Source organism: Phasianus colchicus, chromosome 23 (assembly GCF_987193195.1).
Source record: "Phasianus colchicus chromosome 23, bPhaCol1.hap1.1, whole genome shotgun sequence".
NCBI lineage: Eukaryota > Metazoa > Chordata > Aves > Galliformes > Phasianidae > Phasianus > Phasianus colchicus.
The window spans coordinates 4,362,476-4,385,676 of record NC_143458.1 but is presented as its reverse complement, the minus strand read 5'-3'; the positions used below and the strand labels follow the sequence as shown (position 1 = coordinate 4,385,676).

At 46.1% G+C, this 23,201-nt stretch overlaps 1 protein-coding gene across 31 annotated transcripts in view; it reads left to right on the top strand.

Annotated features, from left to right (window-relative positions):
* LOC116233000 (uncharacterized) overlaps positions 1-23,201 on the top strand; it is a 194,376-nt gene that overhangs the window by 106,615 nt on the left and 64,560 nt on the right. For 30 of the 31 annotated variants that reach the window (XM_090123724.1, XM_090123726.1, XM_090123743.1 and 27 more), the window contains 37 exons: positions 237-353; positions 758-907; positions 1,512-1,727; positions 2,195-2,299; positions 2,389-2,533; positions 2,646-2,860; positions 2,949-3,048; positions 3,722-3,888; positions 4,824-5,057; positions 5,498-5,595; positions 6,197-6,374; positions 6,843-7,070; positions 7,260-7,355; positions 7,512-7,685; positions 8,376-8,531; positions 9,321-9,441; positions 9,826-10,040; positions 10,527-10,778; positions 10,867-11,058; positions 12,726-12,875; positions 13,019-13,122; positions 13,615-13,832; positions 15,130-15,350; positions 15,543-15,689; positions 16,121-16,285; positions 16,496-16,647; positions 16,849-17,017; positions 17,262-17,370; positions 17,870-18,015; positions 18,382-18,507; positions 18,851-19,030; positions 19,200-19,424; positions 19,942-20,068; positions 20,348-20,547; positions 21,276-21,488; positions 22,370-22,515; positions 23,052-23,179. In XM_090123724.1, coding sequence (XP_089979850.1) covers positions 237-353; positions 758-907; positions 1,512-1,727; positions 2,195-2,299; positions 2,389-2,533; positions 2,646-2,860; positions 2,949-3,048; positions 3,722-3,888; positions 4,824-5,057; positions 5,498-5,595; positions 6,197-6,374; positions 6,843-7,070; positions 7,260-7,355; positions 7,512-7,685; positions 8,376-8,531; positions 9,321-9,441; positions 9,826-10,040; positions 10,527-10,778; positions 10,867-11,058; positions 12,726-12,875; positions 13,019-13,122; positions 13,615-13,832; positions 15,130-15,350; positions 15,543-15,689; positions 16,121-16,285; positions 16,496-16,647; positions 16,849-17,017; positions 17,262-17,370; positions 17,870-18,015; positions 18,382-18,507; positions 18,851-19,030; positions 19,200-19,424; positions 19,942-20,068; positions 20,348-20,547; positions 21,276-21,488; positions 22,370-22,515; positions 23,052-23,179 — 6,085 coding nt within the window. The remainder of the gene's footprint in view (positions 1-236; positions 354-757; positions 908-1,511; positions 1,728-2,194; positions 2,300-2,388; positions 2,534-2,645; positions 2,861-2,948; positions 3,049-3,721; positions 3,889-4,823; positions 5,058-5,497; positions 5,596-6,196; positions 6,375-6,842; positions 7,071-7,259; positions 7,356-7,511; positions 7,686-8,375; positions 8,532-9,320; positions 9,442-9,825; positions 10,041-10,526; positions 10,779-10,866; positions 11,059-12,725; positions 12,876-13,018; positions 13,123-13,614; positions 13,833-15,129; positions 15,351-15,542; positions 15,690-16,120; positions 16,286-16,495; positions 16,648-16,848; positions 17,018-17,261; positions 17,371-17,869; positions 18,016-18,381; positions 18,508-18,850; positions 19,031-19,199; positions 19,425-19,941; positions 20,069-20,347; positions 20,548-21,275; positions 21,489-22,369; positions 22,516-23,051; positions 23,180-23,201) is intronic. The other variant, XM_090123746.1, reaches the window with a different exon arrangement.

Genomic DNA, 23,201 nt, shown 5'->3' with positions numbered 1-23,201 from the left:
CTGTCCTTTCCGTATTCTTTTGGAGTGTTAAATGTGATCTGTTTTTATCCTGATACATTCGTAGAGCTGCAGTGGTTCTTGCAGGGTGTCTTTGGTGTCTCTCTGGGCTGGCATAGGATGGGGCTCAGGTGTTAGCTTGTCATGTTTACCCTGAGGGAAGCTCCAAGTTGGTTTTTCTCCTGCTTTTCTTCCTTTGCTTTCATGCTTGGGTTGCCATTACCCTCTCTGTCTTCCAGGTCTGTCTGTGCCTAGTGGGGAATGTACTGCTGGGTTTTACTGTAAGGGTGGAGCAGTTCTCCCTAATCCAACAGATGATGTGACTGGGAATATCTGCCCTGCGGGGACTTACTGCAGTGAGTATCCAGCATCAGTCAGAGACAGCAATTTCTTGGCATTTAATATCTGGAATCCTGATGGGTGATTCTGAGAGTGTGGTGGCCAACTTGCTGGGCTCTCACCAGGATGCTCCAAGTCCCAGATTCTTCTCCTGGTTCCTTACCCATGCTCTGAAAGTAGGGACATATTTCTCTCATTGCTTTGAAGCTGTCTGTCTTCAGGATGTGATTGGCTTCACCTCCATTACCCATTACAAAATGAAGTTAATATCTGTCTTCTTCCACGCAGTACTACTTGACCTTTGAAAATAAGATTCCACTGCTGCCCTTTCCATGCTGCACTGCACTCATTCAGCCCCCAAATGCAACAATATTTGTTCTTTCACTATTCGTTTCTTTCTGCCTTGTTTCTCTTCTCACAGCTGCAGGGTCAGCAGAACCCAAGCTGTGCCCAGCTGGCACCTTTTCCAGCCTGCCAGGGAGGAGAACACTTTCTGAGTGCCAGCCTTGTCCCTCTGGCTTCTACTGTGAGGGTCCTGGTCTCAGTGCCCCCACTGGAGAGTGCTGGGAAGGTGAGGGAATTATTGACTGCTCTGCACCCTTTGTACAGGAATTGCCTGCCTGTTTCTGGCTCTTGAGCTTTCTTATGGGTGAAAGTTTGGAAACTCACTGCCTGGTTTTCTTCTCTTGACCAGAGAAGAATTTCTGGCTCTGTGTGAAAAGGCTGTTAGAGGTTCAGGAAACTCTGACATAAAAGCAGAAGCGGTGATTTCTCTGTATTTTGTCTGAACAACTGAAATACAATCAAGGGAAAACTCTCATAGCCAGTGGGAAAGAAATCCTTGACAAGTTTCAGTAACTGGAAGGAAGCAGAGCTCAATGCTGCATCCCTGCATGTTTCCCCATAGCACCCATAGCTTTTGTCCTGTGTTTTGAAGATGGCTAGATGTTAAATATCCTTCTTATGAGCACCACAACTGGGAATGCTTTGATGTGGATTTGTCCCAGCACGGTTGTGGTTCTGATCAATAGTAAATTAAGGTCAGCAATAGATTTATTTCTCGAGTGGTCAGTAAGGTGCTTCTGGGCATAGGAGCCTTCACTTCCAAGGAGCAGCAGCTCATTCCTAGTACATCTCAGTGACTAATTTGTCTTTTCCCTTTGTCTTCTCTGCAGGCTATTACTGCGACAACCAGCAAAGGCCAGTTACTGATGTTACCCTTTACCCCTGCCCTCAAGGCTTTTACTGCCCACCAGGGACAAAGAGGAGCACTCAGTACAGCTGTCCAGTGGGAACGTTTGGCCCAAGGCAAAAACTGAAAACCGTCAAAGAATGTCAAAGCTGCCCACCAGGAAAATACTGTGAATTGTCTGGACTTGCTGCCCCCACAGGTATAGTGCTGTTCTGCATATGTTCACAACCACTGGAGTCCTGCTGACAGCTGTTGGCTGCTGCCAGAGATTGAAGTAAGGACAGTAGGGTTCTTTTCTCTGCTAAGATGAGCTATTACTTGTTGAGAACTTTCTGAGAAGAAAAAATCTCTATTTTTCTGTGCAGGAATGGAGAGTGGTACTGCAGAACTCAAAATGTGTGCTGAAGTATTTGCCCAAACACAGAGGCAGTGCTTGGTCTGAGCTAAGTGCTTCTGTGTAGGAACTGTCAGTTTGTCATCTGTTACCAGTTCTGCACTCCATCCAATTAGAAACAGCTTCTCCCCTTCTTGGCCATTATTTCATCATTAATTTGTGGAGTATGCGGGGATGAAGCACCTTGTCATGGCCTGTATTCCAATCTGTATTCAGAAATTTATATTTACGCACCTATTTGTGTGCTTTTTGTGTATCGTTCTGTTTTCTAGGAGACTGTGCTGAGGGATTTTGGTGCAGAATTGGTGCCCGGGTAAGAAATCCTCAAGATGGAGAATCAGGATTTCCTTGTCCTCCTGGTCATTACTGTCCAGAAGGTAACATGCTTCACTGAAGCATAGCTTTTCATTTTCTATATAACATATGAAGTGACATTTCTTCTCTCTGGTGTAACTTGTTTTGCCAGGTGCACCACATCCTTTAAAGTGCCCTCCTGGCACCTGGTCTGGCAGTGAAGGCAGGAGGAGTTTGCAGGACTGCCAGCCTTGTCCTGGAGGGCACTATTGCAACAGCTCTGGACAGAGGGCACCCACAGGACACTGCAGCCCAGGGTAAGGAGAAGATTGAACACATTTGTGTAGTCTGGAAGGAGAGATGTTCTACAAAAGGTCGTCTTAACCCTCTTGAAACAATGAGACTGTGTTCCTGTATTTGCTGCTGCAGGTATTATTGTGTCAGTAGGGCCCAGACCCCAACACCCACTGATGGACTCTCAGGAGCTCCGTGTCCCTTGGGTCACTTTTGCCCTCTTGGATCCAGGAGTCCAGAACCGTGTCCTGCTGGCTCCTATATGCCACAGACCCATGGAGAGGAGTGCCATGCTTGCCCAGAGGGTGAATACTGTGTCCCTGGTGAGCAACCAGAGCCATGTCCCCAAGGTAAGTTAGGGTTTCCCTGTTGGGCCTGATTTTTTTCTGTAGTTTTTTCAGAGTCTGCTAATTCTGATCAATTCTTTTTTTTTCCCAGGGCATTTCTGTCCCAAGGGCACAGCTCTTCCACTGGCTTGTCCAGCAGGATCGTATAACCCCTCGCAAAGGCAAGCCAGCTGTCTTCCTTGTCCCCAAGGGTAAGAGTGTGACATTACTGTTGTATGTAGGAATAAAGAACTACTGGAAGTAATGGTTTATCCAGTCACCTGTGCAGTGGGCACATGTCAGGAAGCAGGGCAAGTTAACCAGCTGTGTTGGTTAAACTGTATAATTGATGATGGGACCAAGCAAAGTCCTAAATCCACGTACAACTGGCCTGGAAGGGAACTTAGATAAGAGATCTGTTAAGGAAACCATTGGAATTAACTTCTTTCATGTCTTGCAGTAAGAGGTGGCAACTGTTCCCTTGGCAACAGGCTGGCATAGCCCTGATGTAGGGAAAGAGAGTCTTGTGTATCAACCTGATGCTGAGACTGGCATGTCCTTAGGGGATTCATCTCCAATTACTAACTGGATTTGACCTTGATTAACTGTTACAAGCTGATGATTCACAGCCTGGATGTGTTATGACTCAAGTTAAGAAAATTATGTCTCTGTGGCTTTTGCAATTATGCCGTCAATTTGGTGTATGAGGAAACAAGTAAGAATGTAGTAATACGCATGAGGTTTTTTTTGTGGTCAATACAGCACAGTGCAGCAGCCACATTAGATTGGCTATTACCACCATTAAGTCATTATTTGGGTATTTGTGGATAGAATACTGCTAGATTTCTTCTTCCCATTGTCCCTTTTCTTCTGTCTTTCAACCAGGTTCTTCTGTCCCAAAAATTCCTCTTCCTTTTTGGAGAATGAATGTTCAGCTGGCCACTATTGCCCTACCAGCACTGCTTCTGCCACTCAGTTTCCATGTCCTCAAGGCACTTATAACCCACAAAATGGGAGCAGCCTGGTGTCTCACTGTATCCCCTGTGAGCGAGGTAAGTGGCAAATAAAAGTATCTCATTTTGAACATTGTTGAGGTTCAGCAGTAGCATTTGCACGTTTCAGTAGATGAATAACAGGCTGCAGTGTCTCATGCCCAGTATGTCATATAGAAATGAAGACAGGCAGTTATTCAGTATTATATTATTGTTGGTCTAAGGGCTGCTAAAGCTGTATCCTGAACAGGACTTGTAAGCAGTAGGCAAGGCTCTTTGATTGGACTCGAGCACTTCAGAGAAAGTGTTACTTCTTGGCTCTGAAATGTACCTTAAGAGATGTGATATGGAAAAATGTGGGAGAAGATATTAGTCTGGGAGATTGTCATCTCCATGCTGTCACACATCTGTCACAGATACCTCATGGAGTGCTTCATAAACTTGAGAAAGAAATACATCTTTATGAAAGAAACTTAGAAGGCAACATTTCACACTGAGCACAGGTACTCAACTGAGATGAGAATCAGAAGCAGTATAGCTATTACATTGTGTCCTACTTAGCTTAAATTAAAGATTATTTTAATTGATTATACTGTCTCCAGATCTTGAGCCAGTGTTTGTATGCAGCACTGCATTGTTCAATGCAAACATGATGTTGGCATGAGATTTGTACCACCTTCAGGTTGGGAAGTTCAGCAAAGCCCTTCAGCTAGACTGCCTTGTCAGGGGAGGGGAGAGAGGTCAGATTATTCTTTTAGTATAGAGATCTGATGATGGTATGAATCACATCATGAGCCTAGATGAATAACTTAGATTAATAATTTAATTTCATTAAACCTGCTGTCGCTAGACATCATCTGCTGGTTGTTGTTTGCCCAAATCAAGAGAAATCTTTTTGCACTTCATTGCACGTATTTACACGTTTGCAGCTTGTCCTCTGACATGTTTTTACATTGTTTTCTCCCAGTACTAATGGCTCTGCATTGCTTTCTCAGGGCACTACTGTGCACTCACAGGGCAGGCACGTGTTACAGGGCCCTGTCTGGCTGGGTTCTACTGCAGTGGAGGCTCTTCTAATCCAACACCCACAGATGGTCTTCTGGGGGACGTGTGCCCAAAGGGAACTTACTGCCCTATGGGTGCTGCCTTTCCACAGCCATGTCCTCCTGGTTATTATAGCAACTCAACTGGGAATACTGGGATTGAGGACTGCCTTCTGTGTGATGCAGGTACAGTACTGAGAGAAAGGACTAAGGAGATTCCAGCCAAACACCAGCATTTTTAGGGCTCCTGAGAAACTTTGTGGCTCTGGAGCAGGTGATCATGCACATCTGTTTTCCTGGAGAGAGATATGAAGTAAAGCATAGATGACATCTACCACTTACCCATGTAAGAGTGTACTAAAACAGCGAGGTGCTTATTTCTGTGCTATGATCTTCACTTTTCACCTTTTCTCTCGAAGTTTTCATACTCAGAGATAATGCATAGTGCTGTTTGTTCAGACCTATAAGCTCTGTGCTGCAGCTGTTCTCAGTAAAAACGTCTTCAGGAGAATAGATGTGGCTGATATCAAACGTGATGGTTGAGTGATTTTTTGGTCCCATTTATATTTTCCCATCTGTCTTGTTTGACCGATGTCATTATGGTGCTATTGTGGTCCCTCCTTCAGGGTATTTCTGCAGTGGGACTGGACTTTTATCTCCAACTGGATTATGTGAAGGTGGATTCTACTGCAGTGGAGGAGCCATTTCTCCTAAACCTCCCAGGGTAAGTTGTTCTTGTGATGTAAATATGGCAAACATGGTATCTGAACTGAACACCATTAGGTTACTGTATTTCTTTTGCCCCAGCTCAAACTCTGAGTTACTGGTTTATTGATAGTGAGAGGGGCTAGGAATGGCTAAATGCACCTGACCAAAAACATCTCTATCTTTGCATGTTGGTGCTGCAAAACAGAGCAGGATGCCATATCACATAAAAATTACAGAGGTCATTAGTGCACGGGTTAGAATAGAATATTGCATCTGTCAGCCCTCCTCCTAGGCAGAATACATAAAACTCCTGCAGATCATAATGAGACAGTGGGTTTATGCAGCAGCTCTCTGAGAACACAGATGAGGAGGAAAAGGTGATGCCTGCTTCCACACAGCCTGCCCAGTAGGACCTGTTATGTGCAGGGTTCTGATCTCTTAGCTTGGAAAAGGATGTGTGCAGCCTGAAAAATGACTAAGTGATGAATGCAGTCTCCCATGCTGCGTGTCTAGTGCTCTTCACCATAAGAATCTGACCATCCTTTTTGTGAGGCTGCCCTCTGTGTTTGTGAACTGTGTGGAAGGACTTTGTGTAACAGTGGTGTTGTTCCTCAAAGATAACAGTCAGTGGAGGACCGTGTCCACCTGGACATTACTGTGTAGCAGGGAGCAGCAGAGCCCAGCCTTGCCCTGCAGGGAGTTACAGCCCATCCTGGAGCATGGTGCAGTGTTTGGTGTGCCCAGAAGGTTTTTACTGTGAGACTGCTTCCACAAACTACACAGATTGCCCTGCAGGTGGGTCTGATGGTACCTACTTACTTGTTCTGGGAACTTATAAGGATTAGCAGATGCTCTTAAAGCTGTTTGGAGTGGATTCAGCATTGGACTGTGTTGCATGAATCACAAGTCTCTTCTCCTGGACATTGGTCAAAGCACTTAACCTCTTTGTGATTCAGTTCCCCTGTCTGAGTAGACAGAGACTACAGAGACTTTTATAACATACTTGGAGGTCTTATTATAAAAATGGTTGCTGTTTAAAAGTATTGCTAATCCTCAACTCTGATCAACTTCATTTTATGTTGCTGATGTGATAAAGATGTCATCCAGTTGTGACTAATTGCAAGATAGGCCCAATGTCGTAGCTTGGCTCCAGTCTTCCTCAGAAACAGATGAAGAGAATTCTGTGTGCACGGGCTGGGAGGTTCTTCTCAGGCTGTTACCAGCATGTGCTGATCTTTTTGAAACCTGCCTCTTCTCTCCTAGGTCACTACTGCCCCAGAAATACCAAATTTGCCACTCAGTATCCTTGTCCTCCTGGAACATACAGTGATGCTTTAAATATCTGGGATGCTTCCAAGTGCCAGCTGTGTCCTCCTGGAAGGGTCTGTTCCAAGCCAGGCTTAGCAAGACCAGATGGACTGTGCATGCCTGGATGGTTTTGTCCACCTGGATCCATGTCAAGCAAGCCAATGTTTCCTGGAAATCACTCAGGTATAATAAAGTGTAATGATTATTATTATTGTCGCAGTGGTGGTGTGGAGTCACCTAGAAGACTCAGATGGCTTGCTTTCCCTTGCTGCTTTCTTTAATTGAGTGCTCTAGTTCTGTTCTTAGCTCTTTAGGTAAGATAGACCCCTTGCAATTTTTCTGCTTCAGCTCAGTGTCTGTTCTTTCCATCAGTGGGCACAGCAGCTCCAACTTCTGGATCTTTTGGGCAGTGTCAAGCAGGATCCTTTTGTCCTGTTGGTTCATTTCTTCCTATTCCCTGCACTCCAGGTAGGAAAAGCATCTTTCTCCCTGCACAAATTGCTTTATTTTGTAGTGCTGTCTTCAGTTCTGCCATGCTTACGAGGCAATCCCAGTCTTGTGCTGTTTGTATTTGCATTTTCATGTCTCTCAGATGGAGGGTTTTGCTTCTATCCCCTGCATCAGGTATGTTCTGTGCAACTGCAGAGCTGTCAGCTCCATCAGGTCCCTGTGAGGCTGGCTTCTACTGCACAGGGGGCTCCGTGCTGCCAAACCCCATGGATGGAGCAGTGGGGAACATTTGTCCTCAAGGCCACTTCTGTCCTGCAGGGAGTTCTTCTCCATCTCCTTGTCCCCGAGGTAGGTTTGACAGCAGCTGCTGCATGCCATCATTTCTCTTACCAGTGCCAAGTGAGCTGCTGAGCTCATCTGAGTCTGTGCCATTGTTTTGCAGCCCCTTGTTATTTTGCACTGAAGCGTGCCTTTATGCTCCCCAAGGGGCAGCTGCTGTCAGCATGAAATCTTAGCTGCTAATCTGCTGCTGTTGTATTGGAAGCATCAGTCCTAAATTCAGACAGTAATTGCACAACTGCCTCTGGAGCCTCAGTCTGTGGTATAGATGCTGCTGTGCAGCTGTCGGGGGGATGCTCTTTGCTGAGCATTCCTGAAAGAAAGGTCACACAGCAGTGGTGAGCTGTGCACATGTAAGAGTCTCTGCTGCCCTCTGTGCAGTCAGAGCCATCCTTTAACATTGCCATTAATGATTCTACCGATTAAGTTGAATGAGAAAGGCTTTTAGATGATCATTTCTTTCCTGGGTAAAATCTACAGTTGAACAAGTGATTGTATTGCTCAGTCTAGACCAGGAAAAAATAGGAATTAACCTCAGCCAGCACCCATAACCAGCCTCCCACAGACCTCCCTCACTGCAGTACTGCCACCTACTAACAGCTGTGCACCAGTTACTCTGTGAAGACTTTGTATTTCTCTCCATATCCACTTCCAGCAGTGTTGAGGATGATGGGAACATGTGCTTTCGCTGTCTTTCAGGCTCCTTTCTGGCTCATCGTGGTGGCCAGTCAGCACAGGACTGCCAGGCCTGCTTCCCAGGGTGGTTCTGTTCTGAGTGTGGTCAGAGCTCCCCAGAAGGTCTGTGTAAGGAGGGGTGGTTCTGCCCAGAGGGCTCTGCATCTGGGCAGCATTCAGGTAGGAAATCTTGGAGGTCCTTCTTCATCTACAGGAGTTGCAATAGGAAGATGGCCTTAAAATCTGCATCCCACAGGGCTGGAAGTTAGTTTTATAAATTTCTGGCTGTTTAGATTTCTAGAAAATGTTTTCCAAGTAATGCAGTTGAAGTAGTGGGTAACTATAGGAGGAGGATGGACATTGTTTACTGGAATTTTACTACAGCAAAAAACGAGCTGAATAAATATCTTAAGAGGTGTCTATTCCTTATTGTGTTTTCAGCTTTCAGCTGGTAAGTGAGAACGTGATGTGAGAATATCTGTCCTCCATTAGGTAAGGGTGATGTGGGGATACATGCTAACTCAAACCTGTTGTGTCAGGAGCATTCAGACAGCTCTGTGAAAAGCAACAGTGAGGCTGCAACCAATTGAGCTTTCTAAAAGCTTTGGAGGGCAACAAGTCTGCAGAGCTGTTTGGTTAAAAGCCTGCTTTGGTGATATGTGATGGTGGTGTTCAGAGTGCATTGCTTCCACTGCTCAGATCTGTGTTTAGCAAAGCTTTTAACACAGGGCAAGGAGCTGATCTTTGTAAGTCTTTTTTTCCATGCCCTTTTCGGTGGTGCCCAGCAAGGCAACAGGCACAGCTCCCTTCCAGCCCTTACAATTCTGTGCATAAAACACTGGCAGTTCCATCTGAATATGTGCAAAATCTAGAACTGGAAGATTTAAGGTTTGTGGTGATGGTTCTTCCAGTGACACTGGTCATGAGCAAAGCAATTATATAAGTATTACTTCTTTATTTTTCCTCTAGATTATTTATGTCCTGTGGGTCACTATTGCCCCACTGGCAGCCCTGAGCCCATACCCTGCCCCTCTGGAAAATACCAGGACCAGGCTGGTAAAAGCCAGTGTGAAATGTGCCCAGCAGGAATGTAAGTGAAATGGATCTGCTGCTTCATTTTGATGCTTTCCTTGTGAATTCGCATGTGTATTTCCATCTGCCTTAGGCAGCTGCACTGTGTTGTTTCTTTTGATACACATGGCTGGGTTTTTTCTGCCTGTTTTTGTATTACCTTTCCCTTTATTATGGCGTTTTCTGTACTGCAACCTGTGTTACAGAAGATCTATCCTCGTAGCTGAATCTGCTGGGAGAGACAGAGTGTTCCTGACAGGTTCCATCTCAGCTCTGTGTATCATTTCAAGTAATTTGCTTTCCTTGTCTCATCACCTCAAACTGTCACTATTGTGTAGAAAGTGTTTCTTAGTCCCTTAGAACGAAAGTACTGCCTCAGTCCATGCTCTCCCTTCTTTTTTAGGTTCTGTGCCCTTGAAGACCATCCATCCAGCTTCCATAACAACTCACGTGGAGTGATGAAACCAATGGTCTGTCCAGCAGGATATTACTGCCTCCTGGGCACAAAAGCTGGCAATCAGTACCCGTGCCCAGCAGGGACTTACAGTAACAAAACTGGACTGAGAAACCCTAGGGAGTGCTTGCCTTGTCCCAGAGGCATGTTTTGTGCCAGTGCAGGTAAGGACCACATTTGGATTAAATACGTTTCTTAGGCTGTGTTAGATCTAAATTTAAGTTCCACTCATAGGTGAAGTTTTCATCTGTATGCAGTTCATATCAATCACTTTTAAGGAGTGTTTGCAATCATCTCTGGGACCTGTTGAGTAGTAATTGTTTATAGTCATTACAAAGATCTCTGCAAATCTATCTTTTGCAAGTTTAAAGAGGTGGATTAAGGTGGATTTTTTGGAAAAGATTATTGAATAGCTGCACAGTCTTGGTCAGCATCTTCTGTAAGGTGATCTAGACTGTTTAGGCCTTTAGCTATCTGGTAGTGTGAGAAAATGTGGAGCCTGTAGATGTAGCTTTTAGATAACAAATGTAACCGCAAGTCAGTAGGCTCTGAATTCATTGTGCTGACAAGGCTTGTCTGCTTTGTTTAGTCCAGAAGCTGTGAATTATGTAACACGGTAGCTTATTTGACTTTATATTCCTTCTCTTTAGGACTTGTTTCTCCGAGTGGTCCTTGTTTGCCTGGGTATTACTGCACTTTAAAGGCAAAGGTACCCAATCCTGCCAATGATGCCACTGGTGGCCTTTGCCCAGCAGGCCATTACTGCCCAGCAGGCAGCAACGAGCCACAGCCGTGTCCCTCTGGCATGTTTTTGCCACAGCATGGGATGGCTTACCATAATGCCTGTCTGCCCTGCCCAGGAGGGAAGTTCTGCCAAGGAGAGGGCTTGATAAGCGTTTCTGGTGTGTATTGACTGGATTGAACATCTTTTATGTGGGTATTTTAATGCTTTCTGGGTGCTCGACCCTGACACAGCTTTTCTTTCTGCAGGATCATGTTCTGCTGGCTATTTTTGTGATGGTGAATCCACACGGCCAGACCATAAGCTGTGTCCCCCTGGCTTTTACTGTCCTGAGGGTTCTGAATCCCCAGTTCCTTGCAGCCCTGGTTACTTCAACTCTGAGAGAGGAAAGTGGCAGCCAGCAGACTGTCAGCTCTGCCCAGCTGGGTATTTCTGCAGTGGTGAGTGCTGATGTATTTGAGAACTGGGATTTGCACAGTGTAAAGCAGGGCGAGGTAGGTGCATTCTCTCGCTTTATTCCATCCAACTCGTATAACATTCACCAAGCATAAACACCCCATGTTATTTCACTTCCAGCATTTCTGTGGGGTTTTTCTTAGCACCCAGAACACCACTTACTATTCTGTATCATCTTTGTTCCTTGGCTCTGACACCTTTTGTAGATGTCTTACAGGAATTCAGCCTATCTGGGAAACAGAACAGCCTGGCAGACAGCTACTTGCTGCAGCTCTCAGCCAGAGTTTCTGCTCTGAGACAGCTGCTCAGAGGTTCTCACAATCTGTTTGTGCAGTATATATGTTTACTCCCCCAAAGCTGAAGTATTTGAGGTCACACTGGTGGTAACAGATTCACCTGCCCCATCCATAGGATGGAGAAGCTTTTCCTTTCTCAGGTGGGAAACTGGGAGAGAGGGAAAAACTTAACTCACGTGGGTTTGTAGCAGAGCTGGAACCACAAGCAAGATTTCCAAAAGTACAATTGCACGTGGAAGCCCACGTTTCCTACATGCATATAATTCAAAATTGCATTTCCTTTGTACTGAGATGTTCTTTGTCTGAGGCTGAACTTTGGGGAACACATTCTTTCTGATACTGGTGACAGGTGAATGATGAAGGGGGCTGTGCTTTCTGGAGATAAGGGTTTTCTTTTGTCTTTAATCTGAGAAAGGAAAGGGAAAGGCTGTGCTTTCAAAGTTGCAGGACTGGGCAAAATCACTTCCAAAGGAGCATGTTCTGCAGGTACTGCTGCCTGCCTGGCCAGACTTCAGCTACTCCCACTTGCTGGTGCTGCCCATGAGGCTGCACTGTCCCAAAGGAGCTGCCTTTCCTATGCCCTGTGAGAATGGGACCTATCAGTCATGGGAGGAGAGGGATTTAGGGAGTCTAGCAAAAGTAGGGCTGTGTATTGTGATAAAAATTGATTTTTTTTGTCACTGAGAGATGAGTCTCGCTGAGCCTTAGCAAGACAAAAAGGATTTTGAATGCCACTGCTTCCTTGTTTCTGTTAAGATTGTGCTAAGTCGGTGTTGGATGGGACTAGGCAAACGGAAGCATCAGTATCTGCCAAGAGTGGAAGCCAAAACAGGCTTCTACAACTATGAAGTTGTTGAAGGAGTAAGCAGAAGCCAAATCGTTCTCCTCTTTAGGGCGAAGAAACTTAATGCCCAGAAAAATACAAGGGAGCTATTCCTGTCTAGCAGCTCGTGCATGCTACAGAAAACCCCACAAGAAATACAGCTGCACAGACGTGATTCTGTTCCCTAGATGGGATTACTCGAATAAAACTTCAGACAGCTCCTTTGTTAGACATCTGTACCTGAGCTAGCTTTTGTACTCCTGTAGTCAGTGGCGAGAGGCACTTCAGGGCTGCAATTTGTCTCTCTTATTTTACTTGTCTGCCTTAGGATGAGATGAATTGCACTTGAAGCGCAGTTCCCCTGGAAGTGCTGTTTCTCTCCAGCTACTGCAACACGATTCTGAACAACTGCATCAGAAGTACACAGTGAAGCCCACGTCCTGGGTTTAGCTTGAATATGTTGATGGAGAATGACATTGCTTGTCATGTCTTATAATGTTTCCCGAGCAAGATGCTGCTTTTTGTATCCTAGGTTTTGGAGCACACACTCCTGAGCTGTGCCCTGCTGGGTACTTCTGTCTGCCAGGTACCAACTTCAGTACAGAGCATCCATGTCCAAAGGGTACCTTTGGCCCCAGGACTGGTGCCACCAGCAACTCTGACTGTGAACCCTGCCCAGCAGGTAAGCAGGGTCTTGGCACAAAAAAAAACCTGAGGGCATACATGGAAAGGTTGAGAAAAATATGACTTCTTTCAGGTTATTGACTCCTTCACTTATCTTCTATGCTGGCCATTTCAGTGAGATCACTTTCCTGTTTGTTTTAGGCATGTATTGCTCAGCACCAGGTCTTTCACAGCCTTCTGGATTTTGCTATTCAGGTTACCATTGTGCCAAGGGAGCCATCAGCCCAACCCCTTTCAAAAACAGGGTGAGTGAGCACTGGCAAACAGCAGAGTTAACCTTGCATCCTGGGGACAAGGACTGGGACTCTCACAGTGCCATGGCTTCTGGTGTCATATTTTCCAAGTTTTACTGCTTGTTGCTCTTTCACACTGCTGCTGCCCTTGGTAGCTGCTCAGATGGACTGACGTGCTGCTCTTAATGTCTGCTGGAATATCTTGCAGCGTGCTAGCAAGTGATGGCCAGAGCATTTCTGTAGATATCACTGGAGCGTGCCTGTCTCAGGTCTATTCCACAATGAGAGCAGTGACTGGGTAGCTGTGGCCCAGCAACCAGCACTTCCAGTGCCCTTTTTGTGCCAGCTGTGGTCTGCATTTAGTTTCAATGGCAGAAAACTTGAAAGAGTTCAGCCTATATGTACCCTTTCCAGAACCTGTCTCTGTAGTATTTGGGGCCAAATCTTGTTTCGATAACATTTTTTTTCTCCTCTGTTTCTCTTTGTTTCTTTTTCCTCATGCAGGTGGAATTTGCTGGCCCTGTGTTGCCTGGTAATGATATCTGTCCTGCAGGTCATTTCTGCCCCAACGGAACCGAGAATCCCATGCCTTGCCCTCCTGGCTCCTTCTCTGCTGTCAGGGGCCTGCAGGCAGAAGAGCAGTGCCAGCCCTGCCCTGCTGGCCGATATTGCAGCAGGGCAGGATTGTTTGATCTGGCTCAGACGTCGCTGTGTAACGCAGGGTGCGGTGAGACCGTCACTTGTTAGTGGGAAAATACAGCTGGGAGGATTGCTGTGTAGGCTGGAGCAGAGGGGCATCCAAACTAAACACTGGGCCTGAATATATCTTGCCCAGTCCCTTGTGTGCAAATATTTACAATCAAAAATAACTAAACTGCAGAGAGTTTGCTCTGAGCTCTCTAGGTTACATGCTGCTATACAGCATCTGCTCGGTGGTCCTGGCATGTGCTTCAGAGCCAGTTCTCCCTATTTGTTTGCCTCACATTCTGCCCCAGCCTTCTACACATCCTTTTCCTGTAGGTTTAATTAATTACAAACCCTTTATTTACTATAAACGTGCTTGCTGTGACTTTGCATCCTTTTTCCATTCTGTTTTCTCTCTGCTCCCACCAGGTGGTGCAATAAGCAGTGACAAGGAAGCAGTGCTGGCCTGCATCAGCCAAACAGCAAAGTGATGTCAGCACTATTTGCCCATCTCATGAGTGTGTGCCTTGTAGCAAAAGGCCACGGAAGCTCAGTTCCTTTTAATCTGTGAAAGGAAAGCTTAGAAGTGATCTCACTGCAGTGCACGTAACAGGATTTAGTAGGAAAAGATTTCTGATAGCTAACAGCTCTTGAATCTGCTGGAGAAAATCACAACCTGCTCAGTATAGTAGGCCTTGCTTCTGAGTAAACAAATGCTGACAGGCAGCTTTGCTGTCCTTTTGCTTGATGCTGCTCCTTTTAGCAGTTGTTGCCTTAAGGACTACGAATTGCTGCTTCTCTAGAAGCTGCATCCAGGGGATGCAGTGAGATCGTGGCTTTCAATTTTTTCCTGCTTAGTTTTCAAAAATAATGATTTTTTTTTTGTATTTCCTCATCTTTCTTGAGGGGAGTGGTAAAGGGAGAAGTAACATAGAAATAGGTGATGTTAATGCAGAGGCCAATGAGAATATTGAAAATGAAAGGAAACTAAGCCAAAACAGCAGGAACTGAACATTTGGACTTTGTGCTTTGAAGTAAACAAAAAACTTAAGTTTTCAAAGACTTCTTTTTATCAGAATGATGAGAATACCTTCCAGACAGCTTAGAGAGGGGTGGGGAAGAAGAAAAAAAAAAAGGATTCTACAAGGATTTACACATGGATATTAAATTGCTAGGTAAGGGCATGGGAGGAGCAATTGTTAGCCCAACTGAAATGAATCACATCTTTAAGGAGCGTTTCTTAACTTGGTGACCTTTTGTTAGTACTCCCCCCATCTTTTGTTTCTGAACAGGGCTGTGGGCTCGTAGTTCCAGCACAGAATTCTCTTCTTATAGGTACGTTTGTTTGGAAGGAAGCTCTGCTCCCTGCCCTTCTGATGGGGTTTATGGATACAGATGTCCTAGTGGCTTCTATTGTCCTGCTGGCACTGGACTAGAACTGCCCTGTGAGCCTGGCACCTTCAGCCCTATGCCTGGGGCAAGTACATGCCTCCCTTGTCCAGCTGGTATGGCCTGCAGCCATGCAGCCACTGCAGAGCCTCTCAGCTGCCCCAGAGGTAAGCAATAATATGTGCCACAAAACCACTGGCATGCAATCAGAAGTGTGACTGGGTGCCTGCACACCTCTTTCTGTCTGACCACAGCAGTATGGGAATGGGATGTTTGCAGTTGGATAGAGCAGGATCAGCATTCCTGCTTGTTCTTCCTTTCTTTTCTGAGCAGTGCCTCATTCACCTCTCACTGTACAGGTTACTATTGTCCAGCTAGGACTGCTGCTCCCCTGCCATGCCCTGAAGGGACACTGAATACCATGGAGGGGGCATTGGCCCCCACTGCTTGCAAGCTGTGTCCAGTGGGGAGGTACTGCAGAGGAGATGCTAACTGGGAGCCTGATGGTGAGTTTGATTTGGGAGCTCTTCTTTCTCTCCATTTAAATACCTCCCCAACCCTATTTCTTACATTTGTGAGAGTAACTGTTGCTTGACTAAAATGCAAAGGTTAGGTATGTCAGCAGAAGAAAGGCAGAACTCTTTTCATGGAAAGAAGCCTATCCACAGAATCTGTGAACAAGTTTGAGTCTTAGGAATAGTTTAAGAAAAATAAATTAAAATGCCGGATGAGGTCAGTGCATGTAAGAAAGGGAGATGATGGAGGACATATGCTGGGGGGGAGGAGAAGCAAACCAAAGGTGAACAGTGCAGGATATCAGAGCTGTAAAATGAGCCCAGGATGGGATTCAGCTTCTCTCCTACGTCTGGGGTTTTAAGGAGATGCTTTCATCCTTTCCAATGACCATTTCATTACCTTATCTGCTCTCCCCTGGCAGGTCTGTGTTCAGCTGGGTACTATTGTGAAGGAGGAGCCACTGATGCAGTTCCACGTGGGACACCAACGTTCCCTCTCAGTGGGCCCTGTCCTCTTGGACATTATTGTCCTGAGGGCACTCCTTTCCCAGTTGCCTGCCCAGTTGGGACCCTGAACAACAGCACAGGTGTGACTTCACCAACAGGTTTCTCTTGTAGTCCACAGCAGTGGGGGGCTTTGCCAAGGTGATGGGTTTTCCCTTGGTCACTGAAAGATGATTATATGCTCAGCCAAGGCTGAGCCATGTCTGTGTGTTATCAGTGCAAATAGGTGTGTGACTGACCTAAGGATGCTTCTGTGTTTTCTGTCACTGACTTTGAGTTGTTTTTGTTTTTAGGTGGTACCTCTCCAGAGAGCTGTGTGCCGTGCTATCCTGGGTCTTTCTGCGCTAGCGTTGGTTTGAGTTCTCCAACAGGACCTTGTACTGAGGGATTTTACTGCCCAGCAAACTTCAGCTCCTTCAGCCCCACAGCATTTCTTTGCCCTAAGGTACTGCTCAGTGACATCAGGGCAGTGAAAGAAGTGGGTCAGCTCTGGGCAGGTGTTTTCCTCTGTGATAAAGCTTCCTACAGGCCTAATTGAAATGGTGATTATATCCACAGGGAATGTTGCTTTGGTAATGCTGGGGTTCACCCTTTACACAGAACCTAAATTTATTGGAGTACCCATGGAATCTTTGATCATTGCCAGGGTCACTTCTGCCAGATAGGAGCAGCCCATCCAACACCATGCCCTGCTGGGGAGTACCAGCCAGCCAGGGGCTCTGCGTCCTGCATTCCATGCCAGAGAGGGTTCTACTGCCAGGAGCTGGTGGCTGGAGACCCCAAGAGCTGCCCACCACATACTTACTGTCCTACAGGTATGCTGAAACTGGCACACCACCTATGCCAAGGACTCAAACCTTGTGCACCTCATTGTTGTGCCAGAGTTGTACAGACACAATGTGATCTTTGTAGGCCAAGGAATGAGGAGCTGGCAATAAACCTTGTGTTGTGCTGCCTTGTTTCTTGGGAGGCATTTGTTACTCTGGTATGGTTGTGTAGGGTCATGTCAGATCATAAGGTCTTCCTAGGATCTTTTATTTTCTGTGTTCTCCCTGTCAGGCACGCAGTTTCCTCAGACATGTCCTGAAGGCACCTTTACTCCTCCAAATATGACTGGCCTCTGGAATGAGAAGCAGTGCCTGCCTTGCTTACCTGGTCACTACTGCAGGTAATGACCATTCATTTCTATCTGGCATTTTTTCTACTATCTCTAAGCAGTTCAGCATCCTTGCTGATCAGTCAACACTAAATTCTTCCCAGCTTGTCTACCATCTTTGTCTCAGAGAAAAGAAGTGTAACCCCAGACACAGCTTTTGCTTACAGAGCTATGAACTTGAAGAGCTATTGCAAAGCAATCTGACACTGTCATGGCATTATAAAGCAGCATCTAAAGGAGGGAGGTAGGCAGTGGTTGTGAGAACATGGAAATAAGCCAGAAAGTTCAGCCCAGTGGAAAGTTGTTTGCAACTTTATCTAAAGCAATTTGCCCCCATGTTCATGGAATTTGAACTTAAAATTGTTTGGTTTGCTTCAGTCATCTGTGGTTTTCTAAGTGGAAAAAATGGGTCTATTTTTATCTCTCTTATCAGTGTAACCACTGCTCTGCTTCTGCACCAAATCTTTATCAGCAGGTCTTATGTAAATTCTTTTGGTTCTCTCTGCTCCAGGCGTGGGCAGCTAGTGGGGAAATGTGCTGCTGGATACTTCTGCCTTGCTGGGAGCTCTCAGCCCACTCCACAGGGCCCTGGCTTTTCCTGGCGCTTTCTGTCTGGGTGCCAATGGGGTCAGACATGTGCTGGGCTGTGTCCTGCAGGTGAGAATCTTTGCAAGTGTCTTAAGTGTATGCAGAGAGTTGCTTCTAACTGAGTAGAGAACATCTGTGGTCTTGCATAATATATTATGATACCCACTTTGAGGTTGTCATACTCATTGGCATCATCTGCTTTTACATCTTTCAACCAAAGGAGTTTGCTCAATGAAATATGCTACCTTAAATTTGTGGTGCCAGATTGCTGGTCCAGAAATGTCTGAAGGCTGTTGATACGGCTGTCAATAGGCACAGAATCCCAACAGCTGTGCAGATGCTAATCCTGTGACAGGAGATGCTTGCTGAATCATTTTTTTCCCAGTAGAAGGCTTCTGTATTTTACTTTCATCCCTTCCCTGTCTATTTCTGCAGGTTTCTACTGCTTGGAAGGCTCTGAGTTACCTATACCATGTCCTGCCAATACTATTAGAGATGTTCCAGGGGCTGGACAGAAGGAAGACTGCCTGCCCTGTCCACTGGGCCACTGGTGCAAAGCAGGTTGGAATCTGGGATAATAGTGAGGGGAGGGAATGAGAGTTTCTTTGTGCTTATCCCTGACTCTGTTCAGACTAACTTTGATATCAGACCCTGCACTTTGGATCAGTGCTTGCCATGGGACATGCTATCTGTGATTCTGGAGTCAAAGCTAGTCTTCAAATAGCTCTGTGTTCCACCTGCCAGAAGAGGGATTTGAACTGTCTTTGTTTCTTGAATTGTGGGTGCAGATCATACTCTTGCATACAGTGGTTTAGGAAGGACCCAGGTAGGATGCAGAAGAAAAAAAGGTGTTGCAACCACAGTGAAGAGGTGGCTCCTTAAAGCTGAATTTTCTGTTTTCTAGGAGACTCAGAGGCTTCTCCATGTCCTTCAGGACACTATTGCCTTGGAAGTAATGGCAGTGACCAGGACAGTCTGTTGGCACCTCAGAAATGCCCTCCACATACTTACCGCAAGCTTCCAGGAGCTCAGAGTGTGACAGATTGCCAGCCATGTCCTCCAGGCTATCACTGCCCTCTCTCAGGTGAGCACCAGGTGAAATCAAATGCTTTCCCACCATTGGAGTTGATTACAAAACTCCCTGAGATGATGTAGAAAGGGAGAGGTAACATTCATAGTGTGCTTACAGCCCTTCTCTAAAACCCCTCCTGGCCTTTCAGCCTCTCTTTTTTCATTTCTTCTCTTCCTAACAGGTCTAACCAGTTTTGAGGATTATCCATGCCCACTGGGATACTGGTGTCCTGGTCAAGGGGATGCTTTCTTTTGTCCACCTGGCACTTCCAGGGTACATCCTGGTGCAAAATCATTGGAAGAATGTGATCCCTGCTCAGCTGGCTACTACTGCCCAGACCCAGCACAGACAGGGCTGCCTAACACCCAAGGAGTACCTTGTGAACCTGGCTATGAATGCCCAGCAGGTGACATAATATGTTGTTTTATTCTATTTCTAGCTGTTCAAGCCCAGATGAGTGAAGAGTGCACAGCAGGCAGTGTCATGGCATATAGATGGCATAATGATTAGAGCCCCACTCTTGCAGCAGCCCTTGGTGGAAATGGCCCCTGGTGGAGTGGCTTTAGAAGTGGATTTAGTAACCTGGAGCCTTTTCCTGGCTTTTGGCCTTTGAATTCCCATCTCCTCTTTGTCTGGCCTTCCTTCTTGTTCTCGCTTAGCTGGGATTCCAGAAGGAGGTGATCTGGGCCTAGAAAAGGAGCAGATATCTTTTGTTATCCGGGCCCTAGATATTCAGCTGTGTTAGCATTTCTTGCTTAACAGCAAATTGATTCTATTTCTCCTTCTGTGAGTAACAGGAAAAGTGGAGTCTTTATGGACAGTAATACTTAATAAAGCTCTCTTGATCACACTCCCCCCAGCACGTTCTCTCCTGTTGTGAGAATGTCACATAAATCAATCACTGATTCTTCTTTTTTCACCAGGTTCAGTCAGTCCAAAGCCCTGCAGGCCTGGCTCATACTGCAGTGCTCAGACAGCTGTGCCCTCCGTGTGCCCTGCTGGGTATTACTGCCCTGAAGGCTCATCAACATACAGTAACCCTGAGCAGCTGTGAGTACTTCACGTGGCTGGGGGAGCCAGCTTTGAGTGATTTGTTTTAAACTCTTTGAGGGACTTGTTTAAAACACAGTCTGTGTGTGTTGTACAAAAGTAAAGGTATCTCCATAATCACACCTATGGATCTGGTGACTGCTAAGGCTGCATAGGATGGGTTATGAGTTGTACCAGTTACCCTGAGCCTGGAGCCAGATGAGAATCATATTTAATTTTGCACTGGTGGCTGATCCCAGAAGTCAGAACGTTTTCAGAGATTTTTCTTCCCTTTTCCAGATGTGTGTTTCCCTATTACTGTCCCCCAGGCAGTGCCCACCCACTGCCCTGTGAAGGAGGATACATGGCCCTCAGCTCGCCTGGGCCGAGGGATTCCTTTGAGAAGTTCTGCAGAATCTGTGATGCAGGCAGCTATCGTAATGACTCTTTCATCTCTGCTCCCTGTCAGCCCTGCCCAGCAGGCTTCATCTGCCCACAAGGTAAATGTGGCTGCTATGGAGAAGTTGTGCAAGAAATAACTTCAGCGGTAACCAGAAAGTTCTGTGTGGGCAAAGCTCTCAATCCTCTACGGTTTTAAATCCCTGATGTGGGTTGTCATGTTGGTTGGTGGAGCGTTTCTTTTGGTAGGTTGTTTAGAAGTGAGAGAAATATATCAAAGATGGTTTGGATCTTGTTCTTTCTCTCGGGGGATGACTTTGGCCCCCGCAAGCACTGTTTTCTCTAATTTTGTGACTCAGCTGCGAGGCCAGGAGTTGATATGATGGAGTGTGAATGTAGGTGTTCAAACCTTGCTGTGTGACAGCCGGTGTTGCGTGGACCCTGCTGGGTTAGGAGGTAGGAGGAATCTGTTTACAAGCATTTGAAGGTCTCCACTCATTGAGCTCCTCGGTAAAGTGCAGTTATGTGTGATCTGGTGCTGTAAAGCATGGGGGGAGATCGTGTCTATCTGCTTGAGCCACTGGATTTGTCCAGTCAAATAACTGGGAGGAATGGATTTGGATGTTTATATACGAATAGGTTAATTTGGAACTTGCTGAATGTTGGATAGTTTTACATATCTGTGTGTATGTGTTTATGTGTATTTGCATGTATATCTATAGAGGCATGTGTATAATTCAAACAAATAAGCGACTTTCTGCCTGTCATAACATTTGCCCAGTTCCATAAGCAGTGTCTGTATCTGAGACAGCCCCACCACCTTCTCTAGGCAGTGAAACTTACCACGAGAAGCCTTGTCTCATTGGTTATTACTGCCCTCCCCTGGCATCTGCCCCTCTTCCCTGTCCCCCGGGGACCCGTGGGAGCAACAACTTGGCCAAGCATATAGAGGATTGTCAGGCCTGTCCTGCTGGCACCTTCAATCACCTTCCTGCTCAAGCTGCCTGCTTTCCCTGTGGCAGCTCCTCTTCATCACAGCCAGGTAGGTGAGTTGCTGTTTTTTGAGCAAAGCTTTGCCTGCAGTTAAGAGAGAGCCTAACAAGAAAATTACCTACAGATGTGATTTTTCTCACATGCTTCCCCAATGGACTGCGAGCCGTGGGATCTTCATGATGCTGTGTGTGCTAACAGCACCCACTTCTTCTTCTGTCCTGCTTAGAGGATGGAAGATTGCATTTTTGGAGTTATATTTTGTTCTCCTGTACTCTGTCAGCCAAGGGGTTTTGATCTCAACTCTTTCAAAGGAAGGAAGAGATGAGCAGCCCCACTAATTCTTGCTCTGTCATTGCCTTGAAAGCAGTGGAGTGCTTTCGCCTTGAATTGCAGAACTTGCTGTAAGTGCAGCTGTGATTTTGAGACAAAACTGGGCAGTGTAACTATGTCCAGCTGAGACTGATAAAGCAGGAAAAGACTGGAAAAGGAGAGGGTGAGAAGCTAAGTACAGTGGAGAGTGTGGTACTCTTCCAGCATTTCAAGTGAAGTGGATTTTAAGGCACAAAGCCACTGCAAAGAGGGGCTCAGCAGCCTTGACTGACTGAGTCCTTATCCTATTCAGTAGCTTAGCATATCAATTAGCAGAGGGTTTATCAAAATGCCACTGCTGCAAATTCCTAGATGGGTCTTTCTGCCCTTCTTTCTAAATAAATACTTTGAAAATGGCATACGATTGTGTTGGTAGGGCAAAAGGTAGATTGGCTCAGTTCTGCTGTGATGGGGGGCAAGCAAACTCCAGGTGTGCCACTGCAAGCAGTGTGATTTGGTTACAGGGCACTCAGCACTGGCACTGCTCCTTTACTGTGAGCACAGGTTTTGCCAGCTATATTCCCTACCTTGATTTCCACTCCAAATCCATCTTCCTCTCAGGTGCTACCAGCTGTACCTGCCATGGGCTGAACCGGGCTTTCCAGCACTCAGATGCCTCCTGTATCTGCCAGGCAGGATACATTTACTATGATGAGCGAGGCAAGGAAAACTCTGACAGCAACAGTGATCAGGACTGCCGACCTCAGGTAAACCTTGGCTTCAAAATGAAGTTGTTGCGTGACATGTGAGTGAGGGTAGTTCAGTGCTGTGGGCACTGCCTCAGCATCTGTGAGCAATCGCAGCTCAGATCACTGAACCGCTGCAGACACAAGAAAGTGCTTTGGCTGCTTTGTTTGATAGGCATGGCCCTTCCTTGTGATATAATGTCACTTGTCTCCTTTCATGGAATCTTGCAAGGCTAAATTCAATCAGAGCCAGAGGCAAAAGATATTTCTATGCAAAGACAATGGGGAGCAGCTAAAGCATCTCAGATGACTGATGCAGGAATTTAAGCCTCCATGTTTTCAATGTGGAATTCTTCATTAGGGCTGGTTGAGGAGTTTGGCTGAGAAGTGAACTTGTCCTGATCCTTTTCAGTGCTTTTCAAGTTGCCACTTAATGTCCCCTCATTGCATTACCGTTATGTTGTGCGTCAGTGACAAGTGGAGAATTTTAGGGGTGCTGCTTCTCTGCTGAAACACTTGGGCTTGTGTGACACAGATTGGATGTGCTGGTTTTCCAGGTGGACGAGCTCTGTGCTCCTGGAGAGATCCGTTTAGCATCTACACGCCGGTGTGTTTTTCCTGAGCAATATGACTGCTCTCCATCTTGTGGGCCTGCGGGTGGAGAGGTTAATGCAGAGCTGGGCATGTAAGTCTCAGCAGCCGCTCAT